This window comes from Embiotoca jacksoni, unplaced genomic scaffold, assembly GCF_022577435.1.
Source record: "Embiotoca jacksoni isolate LCO1_2020_lvr unplaced genomic scaffold, fEmbJac1.0.p SCAF_2, whole genome shotgun sequence".
Taxonomy (NCBI): domain Eukaryota; kingdom Metazoa; phylum Chordata; class Actinopteri; family Embiotocidae; genus Embiotoca; species Embiotoca jacksoni.
Window position 1 is genome coordinate 22,732,147 of NW_027185340.1, and position 16,567 is coordinate 22,748,713.

The 16,567-nt window shown below is 38.0% G+C and overlaps 2 protein-coding genes across 2 annotated transcripts; both read left to right on the forward strand.

The window, feature by feature from the left end:
• Window positions 1–6,492: 6,492 nt before the first annotated feature.
• On the forward strand, window positions 6,493–7,434 carry LOC138201688 (olfactory receptor 51E1-like). Its single transcript, XM_069155304.1, has one exon. It carries the CDS (start codon window positions 6,508–6,510, stop codon window positions 7,432–7,434), a length of 927 nt encoding a protein of 308 aa, XP_069011405.1. The 5' UTR covers window positions 6,493–6,507.
• Window positions 7,435–14,993: 7,559 nt separating this feature from the next.
• On the forward strand, window positions 14,994–15,935 carry LOC138201689 (olfactory receptor 11A1-like). The gene has a single exon (XM_069155305.1). It carries the CDS (start codon window positions 15,009–15,011, stop codon window positions 15,933–15,935), a length of 927 nt encoding a protein of 308 aa, XP_069011406.1. The 5' UTR covers window positions 14,994–15,008.
• Window positions 15,936–16,567: the final 632 nt, after the last annotated feature.

A 16,567-nucleotide genomic window follows, 5' to 3' on the forward strand; every position in this document is an offset into this window, starting at 1 on the left:
GCCTCAAAGTTTTGCTTGATCTGTTACTTGTGATCATATTCAGTGGTACGATAATAATGAAGTTTACAATAGTTTTAGCAGGTGTCAACATTTTAAATACAGGATATGTCATCAGTATAAGGTGCACCATCTTTGATACGTAATATTAAAAATCTAAATAACTTTAAATGAGAGAATACAAATGTATATTAATCATTTTGTTGTACTGAAGTTCTTATATTTGTAATATGTGCATTTTAAGTTTTTTAATGATGACTGTTTGTTTATCAGTGTGTGGTCGCTTGGACTGTAACTTCTAACATTTCATAATAAGTTTTGTTGTAAGATTTGGTAAGAAAGAAACAATAAAATAAAATTCAAAGCAAATAAACCAACAATGTTGTTGTGTTAAAATGATCTGTTTATTTTGCATGAACAGTTAACTGTCATAAGCTGATCTTTGTCTCCAGCACATACACATAATAGAATAAACACATAGTATGAGGCAGTACAACCCATGTCTAACAGGGCAACCAGCTTTCAGAGAAAACACAGTTCAACCGCCTTTTTCTGCATCACTCAGGACTTGGAACAGATCAGGGGCCTCATTTCTAACCGTTGCGTACGCACACAACAGGGCCTGAAAAAGGCGTACGACACTCCCCACGCAAAAGTCGGGATTTATAAAAACAAACTTGATGGTAAATAGTGCACACCTGTAAACAAACTCTGACCATCGGGAAAAATTAGCAACACAGACGGTGAGGTGGTGAATTGAAGCCAGATTGTAGAAATGAAACGTGACAGACAACTTGATACGTATAACGAAGCCTCTCACACATTTAATTTCACTTCATATCACATCTTATTTGGACATGGGTCCACTTTATCATTATCATTCTAACCAGCAGGCTCATTTTTGCTCGTGACCTATAAATATTCCATAAACTAATTTGAACTATACATGAAAAAAGCAAATCTATATCTCAGATTTAATTGTGCTCATTTTATCAGACATGCTGTCACTCCACCACATTCATTTTCACTGCATTTACATTGTAAACTATCATCATCCTTTGTAAAAATCCAAGATAACATCAAACAGCATTAGGTTAAAGAATAGCAGAACAGAGGGTCAGTTTTTAATGTTTTTTTCTCATATTGTGCACACATAGTTTAATGCAGTTGTTGTGTGTAAAAGTGTTTCCACTGCGCTCTCAGATGCACAGAATGCAGCGTCATGGAGACATCATGGTGGAATTTCTATCACTGCAGGCGGGATATGAGGCGGATGTACATGCGCACATTTCCACTTGCATTGTGATTCATGAAGTGAACATTGCGTGCAGGTATGCGTGGGCACGGTTTAAAAAATCAGTTTTCTGCACATATCTCTGTTGACTTGTCTTCACTGCTTTCGTCTTGACAGCTCCAGACAAATGGGTGTCCTTACATGGAGACACAGGGTTATGTCAGTATGCTAATAGCAGAGCGTGGACACGCGCCTGTCAATTTAGAATGATTTTGATTCACTAACAAATGTACGGAGCCCCTGAAAGGGTCACGGGGAGGATTTTTTTCAGGACTACTTTTGCGTGGTCTCACAATACTTTTCTTCAGCCATTTGCTCTGAGCCATAATGTCTGTTTGCATTCAGCTGCTCTGGTCCTCATGAAGAAGTGTTGGTTCATGTCAGCTATAACACTCAGATACTACAGGAATTAGAGATGATGTGACAAGTTGTGCATTTAGTGCTCATTCATGTTAAAAGGCCGATCCCCGACAGTATTCAGCTTCTTGCTGTGAGCAGAGCTGCAGCTGCTCTGTCTGCTGTGGGTGAATCTGTGGTTATATTGGTTATTGTTTGGACTTGAACTGCTGCTGTGGTTCAGGCTGTCGTGTTATGGACATTTCTCGATGTTGATCTGAAAAAAATCTTCCACCCCTGACCCTTTAAGTCCTCCGTACATACGCAAGGTGGTAAGAACAAAATTGGCCAGGATGCATGTGTCATGAATCCCACTGTGATTTGGCGTAGAAAGTAAGAATACATTAGCTTAAATCTCTAGAGTTTAATAAACTTGTTTTTATGTTAGTAGTCAAGAGGTTAATAAGATCTGTGGAGGATAAAGCAGTCGTATAAAAAAATGTGTGAAGACTCATATGATTCACACTAAGGCAAACACACTGTAAGTACATTTCTCCTGAATGTAATTAGACACTTTGAGAGGTTATATTTTAGTGCAACACTCAAAGGCAAACTTCTGTAATTAGTCTGTTTTATTTTGCATTTAGCTTTTATGAATCAAATGAATGACAACTATAATGTTACATCTATAACTTTCGGTGGGCATGTGGAATTGCACAAATACAGATTTGTTTTGTGATTATGTTTATTGCATATATTCTCATACTCTGCAGTAATTTAACCATCTTCTTTCTCATCTGATTTCAAAAAAGCCTCCATGAGCCTATGTACATTTTCATTGCAGCTTTGTCACTGAACTCTGTTCTTTTCAGCGCTGTGATCGGCCCAAAGCTCTTGACTGACTTTTTATCTGATAAGCAGGTCATTTCTTATCTACTATGTATGTTTCAGGGTTTTAGTTGTTACTGTCTTGGTGGTTCAGAATTTTGACGGTTGGAAAAAAGTCAGGAAAAAAGCTGCACAGACCTGTGTACCTCACCTGCTCATTTGAATCAGCTTTTTGTGTTCATTTGATATAGTTTTGGCTCGAGTGGAAATAGATTTTTCTCAAAGTGCATATTTAACATTGACTTTACAGATAGTAACATGTCACCCTCTCTTTAATCCAATTATATATGGTCTAAAAATGAAAGAAATATATAAACACGTCAAGTCAAGAGGCTGTTCTGTTGGATATAAATTCATTTCTTTAGTAACATAAATTCAAAGATGATTTTTCTTTCGTGTAAAAATGTGTTTGTGTGACTAAATATACTTTAAAGCCTAATTTCATCTTTAACAATGCATTAAAGATACTACAAAATATGATTAATTCTTTAGTTATGGCGATAGTAAGTACATTTTGTAACACAGTACTGTCACATTCTTTTCAATTGCTGTTATACAACAGTATTGTGTTATGAATGTATACAGTTTATGTATTCTACATACTGCACATGCTAAAAATGCTTTTTATGAGTGAAAGGTCAAAATTTTCAGCTTGCTTCTTTCAAGTGTTTGTGTTTTACTCTTTAGGTTCTTCTGAAATGTTCACTGTTTGCAGTCATGGCCTATGACAGCTATGTATCTATATGTAAACCTTTGCAATATCCAACTATCATGAGAATAAAACACAGTCTGTGGTTTTCTGGTTTTAGCTTAGATTCTGCCCCCTGCTGAAATTGCAGCGCAAACTACAATGAATGCTAAAAAAAATGTGTCTTCACCTCAAAAGGAATCTTTTGCAACAACACAGTTTTCAAAGTTCAATGTGTTCAGTCAAGGGATGAAATGATACAAGACATGATCATACTGGTTAATGTTACAATTCTGCCACTGGTTAGATTTTGGCGATCAAAAGGTCAAAGCTAAAGGTCACTACAACCACACGTCTTTCCCCGATCTTGTGAATGCAATATCTCAAAAATGCTTTGAGGGGCATTCTTCAACTTTGTCATAAATGTTCACTTGGATGCAGAGATGATCTATATAGATTTTGATAATCAAAGGTGAAAACAATCTCCCGGAAATGCCTTGAGAAAATTTCTTCAAACATTCATTTGGACTCAAAAATGAACTGATGAGATTTTGGTGGTCAAAAGGACAAGGTCACGTGAGTTCACATTTATTTCCCATTGTGAATGCGATATCTCAGAAACCTCTTCAGGGAATCACTTCAAATATGGTACAAACATTCATTTAGACTCAAAGATAAAGTGTTTAGATTTTGGGGGTCAAAGGTCAAGGTCACTGTCACCTCACATTGACCCATGCTGGTGAACGATGTCTGAAGAATGCCTTAATTGAATTTCTTCAAGTGTGACACAAACATTCACTTAGATTCAAGGATTAAGTGAGTTGTAATTATAGTCGTCTTCAAAATGTCAATACAACCTCACATCCGTCATATCTGTCATTACTATTTTTGACATTTATTTGGACTCAAAGACAAACTAATTACAATCTGGTGGTCAAAGGTAACTTTGAACTCCCAAAAACTTGTGTCCATAACTTGGTAATTTGACATATCTAATACAATAACATGATTATTGCTCTTTCCTGTTCATTATTATTACACCAAAACTGAGGGTCAGTAGGTGAGATTGTGACTATATTTCACATTTATGACAGATACTAAATTAGTTATATTACCCTGGGGATGTCCATTTAGAAACTATGGTGATCGTATGGATCTGAACCATCCACTTTTAAAATATAAGCTTCTTTACAGCATCCTCTATATTAGTTTGGACACATATGCATATAAACTACAACTTGACTGGTTAGCGGAAGCATGCAACCACTCTGCAGTAATTCTAATTTCCTATCCATTTTTATTTGCTTTCTCAATTTTTGTATCCTTCTGACCACAAAACAGTTTTCCACTTTCCCTCGGTCAATCTTAACTCAGCACAGGTGCAGAGAAAGCAGCTGAGTTTCTAGATCATTTTCATATTTAGGTTTCTTCTTGGCATGTCAGGGTCTTTCTCCTCTTTAGCTCAGAGAACGTGGCGTCAAAGAATTCCAAAAATAATTTCAAATTTTGGTTCATCACACCAAAACACGGCTTTCCACTTTGCCTCAGTCCATCTTAAATGAGCTCAGCCCCAGAGAAGGAAGAACATTTCTGGATCTTTCTAGATTTAATTGGACTCCAATCAAGTTGCAGAAACAGTGAATCTAGAAAGTAATCACAGCGCTTCACTTTTTCCATATTTTGGCCACTGTGCTCATTGGGACCTTCAATGCTGCAGACATGTTTCTGTACCCTTCCCCAGATCTGAGCATCGATACAATCCTGTCTCGGAGGTCTACAGACAATTACTTGGACTTCATGTCTTGGTTTGTGCTCTGACATGCACTGTCAACTGTGGGATCTTATATAGACGGTGTGCCTCTTTCCAAATCATGTCCAATCAACTGAATTTACCAGGTGGACTCCAATCAAATTGTAGAAACATCTCAAAGATGATCAGTGGAAACAGGATGCACTTAAGATCAATGTTGAGTGTCATGACAAAGGCTGTGAATACTTATGTACATGTGCTTTTTGAATTTTTAATAGATTTGCAAACATTTCAAAAAAGATAGTTTTTGTTATCATGGTGGGGTAGTGTGTAGAATTTTTAGGAAAAAAAATGATTTAATCCAATTTGGAATAAGGCTGTAACATAACAAAATGTGGAAAAAGTGAAGCGCTGTGAATACCTACCGGATGCACTGTATATGTTTTTGGAAGTGAGCCCACAGATTAATATCTTTTTTTTTTCTTCAATGCCCCATGAGGGCCCAAAGATCACGAGCATTTAAATATTGGTTTTTGGCCTTGTTCCTTACGTACAGAGATTTTTCAGGATTCTTGGAATCTTTTAATGATTATTTGTACTGTAGATGATGAAACCCCCAAAATTATTTACAATTTTACGTTGAGGAACATTATTATTAAATTGATACACTATTTGCTCACGTAGTGCTTCATGAGTGGTGAAAGATGCTCTTTTAATTACCAATCATCTAACTTCAGTTAATCAGTATTTTTTTTTAAATGATTTTTTTTTTAGCATTACACAACTTTTCCAGTAATTTTCTACCAACTTTTTGAAACATGTTGCTCACGTCAAATTGAAAGATATGCTTTTTATAAAACAATAAATTTGTTTAAAATTTCTCAGTATCAACATTGATGTGTTATCTTTAGTCTATTTTAATTATATAGGTTTATATGATTTGAAAATCATTGTATTCTGTTAATATTTATATTTTATATAGCGTCCCAACTTTTGTGGAAAGAGGGTTGTAATATATTGATTAGCTATATGATAATAATAATAATAATAATAATAATAATAATAATAATAATAATAATAATAATAATAATAATAATAATAAACATTATTTGTACAGCACATTTCATACAAATAATTCAGTTCAATGTGCTTTACAGGAGAAGGCAAAAGCAAAAATATAATAGGATAATATAGCAATGTAATGCAACAAATTAACATTCTGGTTAATTATGATTTGTAAAATGGATGGGAAAAGAGTTCATGTGGATGAACGAATCATCAAGTTTTAATGTTGTTTTTGTCACGCTGATGGAAAGTTTAATGAGATCCTTTGAGGATAAAGATATCTCATAAAAACTTCCCTCACTTTCTCATTTCCACAGATGATCAAGCAGTCAAGGTAATGATAAGGTCAGATATCTGGAAATCAATAAGACAATTTAATGTAATTCTTTCGAGGCAGTCTTAACATCTACACTCGTTTTCTTATTTTGATTCATATAATTTTGTTGTTACCATTTCAATCATAATTATTTAATTACTAACAATATTGAAATGAATGATGAATTAAATGTGACATACATAACTCTTGGTGGGTATGTAGAAGTGGGCAAATACAGATATCTTTATTTTTTAATTATGTGTGCATTGTATGTTTTAATAATTTTCAGTAATTCTATCATTGTGTACCTGATCTGGGCTCACCAAAACCTCCATGAGCCGATGTACATTTTCATTGCAGCTTTGTCAGTAAACTCTATTCTGTTCAGCACTAATATCTACCCGAAGCTGTTGGTTGACTTTTTATCTGAAAAACAGATCATATCTTATCAAGCGTGTCTTTTTCAGTCTTTTATGTTTTATGGTTTAGCTGGTTCAGAGATGTTACTGTTGGTAGACATGGCCTTTGATAGATATGTTTCTATATGTAAACCTCTGCAATATCCAACTATCATGACAAAAACAACTGTTAATACATTACTACTGTTAGCTTGGTTTCTGCCTGCCATGCAGATTGCAGTGCCACCTGGATTAAGTGCTGACAAAAAACTCTGTGACTTCACTTTGAAAGGGATTTTTTGCAACAATTCAGTCTTAAAACTTCACTGTGTCATGTCAAAAGCAATTTATGTATATGGTTTGATTGCTTTGCTAAATCTCACGATTCTCCCTGTGCTTTTCATACTTTTTACTTACACAAAGATCATTATAATATCCTACCGCAGCGGTAGAGATGTCAGGAAAAAAGCTGCAGAGACCTGTTTACCTCACCTGTTGGTTTTAATCTGCTTCTTCTGTTTGGTTACATATGATGTCAGTATATCTCGAATAGAATTTGATTTTCCAAAAAGTGTGCGTTTAATAATGACTTTACAAGTGGTTCTGTATAATCCTCTTTTTAATCCAATTATATATGGTCTAAAAATGAAGGAAATCTCTAAACACCTCAAAAAGCTTTTCCGTGGTGTCAAACTAAGCTAAATAAGGATGATTTCTTCTGTGCTAGTTACACAGAGATGTGATTTACTTGGAGGAAATATGTGATATTTGTTTCATTGAATAATACAGATGAAATACTGTCTTTAGCTTAATTAATATAAGGATTAATGTGCCACGTCGATTCTCCATAATGATTTGTGCCACAAAGTTTTGCTTAATCTGTTACTTGTGATCATATTCAGTGGTACAACAATAATGAAGTTTACAATAGTTTTAGCAGGTGTCAACATTTTAAATACCGAATATGTCATCAGTATAAGGTGCACCATCTTTGATACGTTATATTAAAAATCTAAATCACTTTGAATGAGAGCATACAAATGTATATTAATCATTTTGTTGTACTGAAGTTCTTATATTTGTAATATGTGCATTTTAAGTTTTTTAACAAGGAGTGTTTGTTTATCAGTGTGTGGTCACTTCGACTGTAACTTCTAACATTTCATAATAAGTTTTGTTGTAAGTTTTGGTAAGAAAAAAACAATAAAATAAAATTCAAAGCAAATAAACCAATAATGTTGTTGTGTTAAAATGATCTGTTTATTTTGCATGAACAGTTAACTGTCATAAGCTGATCTTTGTCTCCAGCACATACACATAATAGAATAAACACATAGTATGAGGCAGTACAACCCATGTCTAACAGGGCAACCAGCTTTCAGAGAAAACACAGTTCAACCGCCTTTTTCTGCATCACTCAGGACTTGGAAATGATCAGGGGCCTCATTTCTAACCGTTGCGTACGCACACAACAGGGCCTGAAAAAGGCGTACGACACTCCCCACGCAAAAGTCAGGATTTATAAAAACAAACTTGATGGTAAATAGTGCACACCTGTAAACAAACTCCGACCATCGGGGATAATTAGCAACACAGACGGTGAGGTGGTGAATTGAAGCCAGATTGTAGAAATGAAATGTGACAGACATCTTGATACGTATAAAGAAGCCTCTCGCATTTAATTTCACTTCATATCACATCTTATTTGGACATGGGTCCACTTTATCATTATCATTCTAACCAGCAGGCTTATTTTTGCTCGTGATCTATAAATATTCTATAAACAAATTTGAACTGTACATGATAAAAGCAAATCTATATCTCAGATTTAATTGTGCTCATTATATCAGACGTGCTGTCACTCCACCACGTTCATTTTCACCGCATTTACATTGTAAACTATCATCATCCTTTGTAAAAATCCAAGATAACATCAAACAGCATTAGGTTAAAGAACTGTAGAACAGAGGGTCAGTCTTTAATGTTTTTTCTCATATTGTGCACTGATACACACTGCTCAAAAAAATGTAGGGAACACGAAAACAACACAATGTAACTCCAAGTCAATCACACTTCTGGGAAATCAACCTGTCCAGTTAGGAAGCAACACTGACTGTGAATCAACTTCACCTGTTGTTGTGCAAATGGAACAGACAACATGTGGAAATGAGGCAATTATCAAGACAACCCTATAAAGGAACGGTTCTGCAGGTGGTGACCACAGACCATTTCTCTGTCCTCATCCTGTCTGGATAATTTTTGGTCACTTTTGCATTTTGCCAGTGTCCTCACCACTAGAGGTAGCATGAGGTGTCTCCAACCCACAGAAGTTGATCAGGTAGTGCAGCTCATCCAGGATGGCACATCAATGCACGCTGTGGCAAGAAGGTTTGCTGTGTCTGTCAGCACAGTGTCAAGAGGACAGAGGACATACCAGGAGACAGGCCGGTCCACCAGGAGACGTGGAGGGGGCCGTAGGAGGACAACAACCCAGCAGCAGGACTGCTATCTGCTCCTTTGTGCAAGGAGGAACAGGAGGAGCGCTGCCAGAGCCCTACAAAATGACCTCCAGCAGGCCACTAATGTGCATGTTTCTGCTCAAACTGTCAGAAACAGACTCCATGAGGGCGGTACGAGGGCCCGACGTCCACAAGTGGGGTCTGTGCTTACAGCCAACACCATGCAGGGTGATCGGACTTTGCCAGAGAACACCAAGATTGGCAGCTTCTCCGTCGGTGCCCTGTGATCTTCACGGATGAGAGCAGGTTCACACTGAGCACATGTGACAGACGTGACGGAGTCTGGAGACGCCGTGGAGAACGTTCTGCTGCCTGCAACATCCTCCAGCGTGACCGGTTTGGCGGTGGGTCAGCGACGGTCTGGGGAGGCATTTCTTTAGAGTACCGCACAGCCCTCCATGTGCTAGCCAGAGGTACCCTGACTGCCATTAGGTCCCGGGATGAGATCCTCAGACCCATTGAAGACCATATGCTGGTGCAGTGGGCCCTGGGTTCCTTCTGATGCAGGACAATGCTCGGCCTCATGTGGCTGGAGTGTGTCATCAGTTCCTGCATGATGAAGGCATCGATGCTACGGACCGGCCCGCACGTTCCCCAGACCTGAATCCAATCCAGCACATCTGGGACATTGTGTCTCGTTCCGTCCACCGACACCACGTCCACCGCAGACTGTCCAGGAGTTGACTGATGCTTTGATCCAGGTCTGGGAGGAGATCCCTCAGGAGAACATCCGTGGTCTCATCAGGAGCATGCCCAGGCGTTGTAGGGAGTGATACAGGCACGTGGAGGACACACACACTACTGAGACTCATTTGAACTTGTCTTGAGGAATTTCCACAGAAGTTGGATCAACCTGTGATCTGATTTTTTCCACTTTTATTTTCAGTATGATTCTGAATCCAGACCTCCATGAGATAATGATTTTGATTTCCATTGATCATTCTTGTTATTTTGTTCTCAACACATTCCACTATGTAATGAATAAAGATTTTCAACTGGAATATTTCATTCATTGAGATCCAGGATGTGTTGTTTAAGTGTTCCCTTTATTATTTTGAGCAGTGTATATCCGATCATCATTGCTGCTCTCCTGTGGGGGAACGAGTGGCCAAAATGATCTATACTCATCCATTCAGATAATATCGCTGTTGTTGACATCATTAAAGATGCTGTAAAGCAAATTCCATGATTTGCTTCTCAGTACATTATATACATGTGAAATGAGTTGCTGAAAGCATCTACAAAGCTAGAAAACTATGTCACACTGAAATGTGGAGTTAGACCGTTGAACAGTTTCTCATCTGTCTTCAGCTCAGGTTTTTTTAGGCGGGGCTAAAAGCCAACCTATCTACGTCACAACAACCTATCTACGTCACAACAACCTATCTACGTCACAACAACCTATCTACGTCACAACAACCTATCTACATCACTACAACCTATCTACGTCACAACAACCTATCTACATCACTACAACCTATCTACGTCAGATGACAGACGGTTTCTATAACCTTCTGCATGGCTCCTCCTCTCACACGGTGAAACACTATAAAAGCCTGCAGCTCATTTACATAAGAGGTCGTCCCACTGGACTTCAGTTCTACTCCTGCTGTAGTCAGATAGTTATTGTACATCAGCTAACTGCTACAGGACGTCTCCCTCCACCTGCAAGTGAATCTTTGCTGGAAGCAAGAACCTCCAAAGCAGCGCTGCATCGTTGTTTAAATGTCCTACTGATGAAGAAAGGAAAAAGAGGAGGATTGATTTCATGAAGAGCTAAAGGAGACTTTAGGATTAACACCAACAGACGCCTCTTCAGGGACCATTTCACGACAGATAGTTTAATCTTGGACCGGAGACGGACGGAGTTCAAGGACACACCGCTCCTCCTGCAGCAGCGTGGAGCCGATCCGAGCTTCACCCTCCGGTCGCACTGGCACCGTCCCCTGCCGCCAGCAGTCCACCACTCAGTGGAAGTTCTGTGTGCTTGTTATAATTAGACTTGATAACTTTTCCACAGTAACTCTGCTATATTTAGTCCACGGTGCAAACTGCTAACGTGATTTTACTCGTTGTAGAATAACTTTATTTTGGTGAAATTGGTTCTTTTCTATTGAGCTCGTAGCCGAGCAGAGTTCAGAGGAAAATGCTCCGATAACAACAGATTGTTTTATGTTAGATGGACATCTAGCTCTGATAAGGAACTATAAAATATGTAACTCTGTGTTTTACATGTCGGGGTGATGGTGAACATGGACCAGAGGAGATCTAGACCTCCTGATTAATGAGGGTTGTTGTTGTTGTACTCCGGTGTAACGTTACAATCACCGACCCGCTCAGTTAAATATACCGGTACCGGTCCGGATAAACGAGCCCAACTACCTGTGCAGGAGGCTGCAGAGAGGAGGTAGAGGTGGAGGAGGTGGAGGAGGAGGAGGAGGGACATCAGTGAAAGAGAAAGACTTTCAGCTCCATCTGAACAGGTTCAAATTTCGAATTGACGTGATGTAATGAATTGATGTGATGTAATGCAGCGTTGTTCATGTTGCAGTCGTTACAGAACTAAATCAACTCCTCCACTCTTATTATCTCCACTGTTGTAATGCAGGTGCATTAGAAGTAGTTGGAGACTCACTGTCTTCTGTCTCTGGTGTCCAGTTTGACTCCTGTTACAGCTCAGGGGGACAAGCTGGATTTATATGCATCTGTATGTTTCACTCATTGGACAAATAAATTCTGATTCTATTCTGTTTTCATAAAGCAGGCTGCTCCGTCCACCAGAGAGACAGAGGACCAGTGGGACATCATGCATAAAGTCACCGAGAGGTTGGATGTCAGACGGACCACTTAGTGGGGAAAAGAACTTCAGCCACAGGACTGTCATACAGGACACTGAACACCTTACAGGGAGGGGGCGGAGCTTCAGCTCCTTCAGGACACGCCCCCTCAGTCTCAGAGCAGAAGACTGATGATTTTCTCACAATTTCAAAGGCTAATTTAAAAAAACGTGTCTGTATTTTTTTTCATTCAAATTTGGATGGGTAGTTAACAACCCATAACTGTGTGGTGTGATGAACTTAAAACTCATTTTCATTTCTACTTCACAGCATCTTTAACAAAGGCAGAAACTCTACCACGATCTTGCCCTTCATACGCTGTTTCACGTGGCAGTCGGTCACTCATCAATTCATTGAGTTAAACATGTTCCCGGCCATCATAACTCCATCGCAGACTCCCTGTCTCGCTTCTCCTTCCAGATCTTCAGAACCTTAGCTCCAGATGCGGAGGAGAATCCAACCCCATTACCACCATTTTCAGACACGATATTCCTGATCTGAAACCGACCATCGCAGAACTCATCTCTTTGTTTCAATGAACCATCATCATCAGCTTAACCCCCAGCACTCTTTCTACTTACTGGACGGCCTGGAACTCTTTCCGCTCCTTCTATACCACGTTTAACCTTCAGTTCCCTTCCTTCGACGTGGCCTCCGTATGCAGCTTCATCTCCTGTGCCCATTCGACTCTTCACATCAAGATACCCACCACTAAGGTTTACCTTAGCGGTATCAATTTCTTCTCAAAATTACTCACTGGCTCCCCTTCAACGCTCTCCCAGTTGTCTTTACTTATTAAAGGCCTTCAGCACCAAACACCTCCACCGACTCCTCGCCTTCTTCCGCTAACCACCGATCTTATTTCTCGCTGCATTGTCACCCTACGCTCTAATCGCTTTTCCGCCCACCTAGCGTGCACCCTGCAATCCATGTTTCTACTTACTTTTTATGGTTTCTTGCGATGCTCAGAATTCGCATCTTCTTCAGCCAACTTTAACCCTAGTCTCCACCCCTGCATATTCAACCTTTATCCTATCTCCGAGGATTGTTTAGCCTGTTTGCTCAAACAGAGCAAAACAAACCAGATAAGTAACCCAGTCCCCATATTTGATTTTAAACTAAATTCACATCTGAGCCTCTATGAACCTCTCATACACTATCTGCTGCTCAGGAAAATGCAGCAAACCTCCTCCCATGAACCGTTGTTCATCACTGAAACAGGCCACGTCGCCAATCGATCCTGGTTCCTTTCACACTTCAGGGAAGTCCTAATCACCTCTGGGATTAATCCTGACTCTTTCTCTGGCCACTCCTTCAGTGTCGGAGCAGCCACCACTGTGTCAAGCAGAGGAGTCCCAGACCACCTCATCAAGGTCATGGGCTGCTGGTCTTCCCAAGCCTTCCAACTTTACACTCGCCACAGCTTTGACGACCTGCGCTAAGGGCAGGCAGCCTTGCTTTCTTAGGAGGGCTTCTTTTGGGGATCTGCAAACCCCGGGAGCTGCAGTGGATCCTCAACTAAGCCTTACACAAACCGCTAAACTCTCACCTTGGCTTAATCTCCCTCAACCATTCCTCAACGCTACAAATAATCAATGAAGGTTTGCACTCGGCTCCTGAGACGGGGTCCTAGCTAGTGAATATAATGTTCATAATTGCTGCCAGTGTCATGATTGGTCATTATTGGGACTAACCATTCAGTATACGTCCTGTGATATTGGCTAATACCTCAGTTGTACTATAGACCAATAAATACGTTGTTATTATAATTATTATTCATACAAAGTAGGTTGTAATATCAGCACTATGTTGGAGACAGTACAGAGGTCAGCTGTGATTTCAAAACTGGACTGGCTGAAAACATTTTGTTGTACAGAGAAATGATGGCTATCATCAGAAAGGTCAAGTTATGCTGTTTATTTAGATATCCAATATGTTATGAGGTGATCGGGACTTTGGGAATCAATCAATTAAGAGTAGCGAGATGGATGTAGCGCTTCATGCAGAGTAACAACAACACAATGATATTTTATACCGTCGATGATGAAATCCTCAAATTCTTTGCAATTTTATGTTGAGGAACATTATTATTAAATTGATGCACTATTTGCTCACGTAGTGCTTCATGAGTGGTGAAAGATGCTCTTTTAATTGGCAATCATGTTACTTCAGTTAATCAGTATTTTTCTTCAATTATTTTTTAGCATTAAACAACTTTTCCCGTCATTTGCGCCCAACTTTTTTGAAACATGTTGTTGACATCAAATTCAAAAACATGTTTTTTTTATAAAACAATACATCTGTTTTAAATTTCTCAGTATCAACATTGAAGTGTTATCTTTAGTCTATTTTAATTACATGGGTTTATATGATTTGCAAATCATTGTATTCTGTTAATATTTATATTTTATATAGCGTCCCAACTTTTGTGGAAACAGCGTTGTAATATATTGATCAGCTACATAATAATAAAGATTATTTGTACAGCACATTTCATACAAATAATGCAGTTCAATGTGCTTTACAGGAGAAGGCAAAAGCAAAAATATAATAGGATAATATAGCAACGTAATACAACAAATTAACATTCTGGTTAATTATGATTTGTAAAATGGATGGGAAAAGAGTTCATGTGGATGAATGAATCATCAAGTTTTAATGTTGTTTTTGTCACGCTGATGGAAAGTTTAATGAGATCCTTTGAGGATAAAGATATCTCATAAAAACGTCCCTCACTTTCTCATTTCCACAGATGATCAAGCAGTCAACGAATGATCAGGTCAGATATCTGGAAATCAATAAGACAATTTAATGTAATTCTTTTGAGGCAGTCTTAACATCTACACTCGTTTCTTATTTTGATTCATATACTTTTGTTGTTACCATTTCAATCATAATTATTTAATTACTAACTATTGAAATGAATGATGAATTAAATGTGACATACATAACTCTTGGTGGGTATGTAGAAGTGGGCAAATACAGATATCTTTATTTTTTAATTATGTGTGCATTGTATGTTTTAATAATTTTCAGTAATTCTATCATTGTGTACCTGATCTGGGCTCACCAAAACCTCCATGAGCCGATGTACATTTTCATTGCAGCTTTGTCAGTAAACTCTATTCTGTTCAGCACTAATATCTACCCGAAGCTGTTGGTTGACTTTTTATCTGAAAAACAGATCATATCTTATCAAGCGTGTCTTTTTCAGTATTTTATGTTTTATACTTTAGGTGGTTCAGATTTCTTACTGTTGGTAGCCATGGCCTTTGATAGATATGTTTCTATATGTAAACCTCTGCAATATCCAACTATCATGAGAAAAACAACTGTTAATACATTACTACTGTTAGCTTGGTTTCTGCCTGCCATGCAGATTGCAGTGCTAACTGGATTAAGTGCTGAAAAAAAACTCTGTGACTTCACTTTGAAAGGGATTTTTTGCAACAATTCAGTCTTTAAACTTCACTGTGTCATGTCAAAAGCAATATATGTATTTGGTTTGGTTGTGTTGCTAAATTTTGGACTTCTCCCTGTGCTTTTCATACTTTTTACTTACACAAAGATCATTATAATATCCTACCGCAGCGGTAGAGATGTCAGGAAAAAAGCTGCAGAGACCTGTTTACCTCACCTGTTGGTTTTAATCTGCTTCTTCTGTTTGGTTACATATGATATCAGTATAGCTCGAATAGAATTTGATTTTCCAAAAAGTGTGCGTTTAATAATGACTTTACAAGTGGTTCTGTATAATCCTCTTTTTAATCCAATTATATATGGTCTAAAAATGAAGGAAATCTCTAAACACCTTAAAAAGCTTTTCCGTGGTGTCAAACTAAGCTAAATAAGAATGATTTCTTCTGTGCTAGATACACAGAGATGTGATTTAGTCTGAGGAAATATGTGCTATTTGTTTTATTGAATGATACAGATGAAATACTATCTTTAGCTTAATTAACATGAGGATTAATTTGCCACGTCGATTCTCCATAATGATTTGTGCCTCAAAGTTTTGCTTGATCTGTTACTTGTGATCATATTCAGTGGTACGATAATAATGAAGTTTACAATAGTTTTAGCAGGTGTCAACATTTTAAATACAGGATATGTCATCAGTATAAGGTGCACCATCTTTGATACGTAATATTAAAAATCTAAATAACTTTAAATGAGAGAATACAAATGTATATTAATCATTTTGTTGTACTGAAGTTCTTATATTTGTAATATGTGCATTTTAAGTTTTTTAATGATGACTGTTTGTTTATCAGTGTGTGGTCGCTTGGACTGTAACTTCTAACATTTCATAATAAGTTTTGTTGTAAGATTTGGTAAGAAAGAAACAATAAAATAAAATTCAAAGCAAATAAACCAACAATGTTGTTGTGTTAAAATGATCTGTTTATTTTGCATGAACAGTTAACTGTCATAAGCTGATCTTTGTCTCCAGCACATACACATAATAGAATAAACACA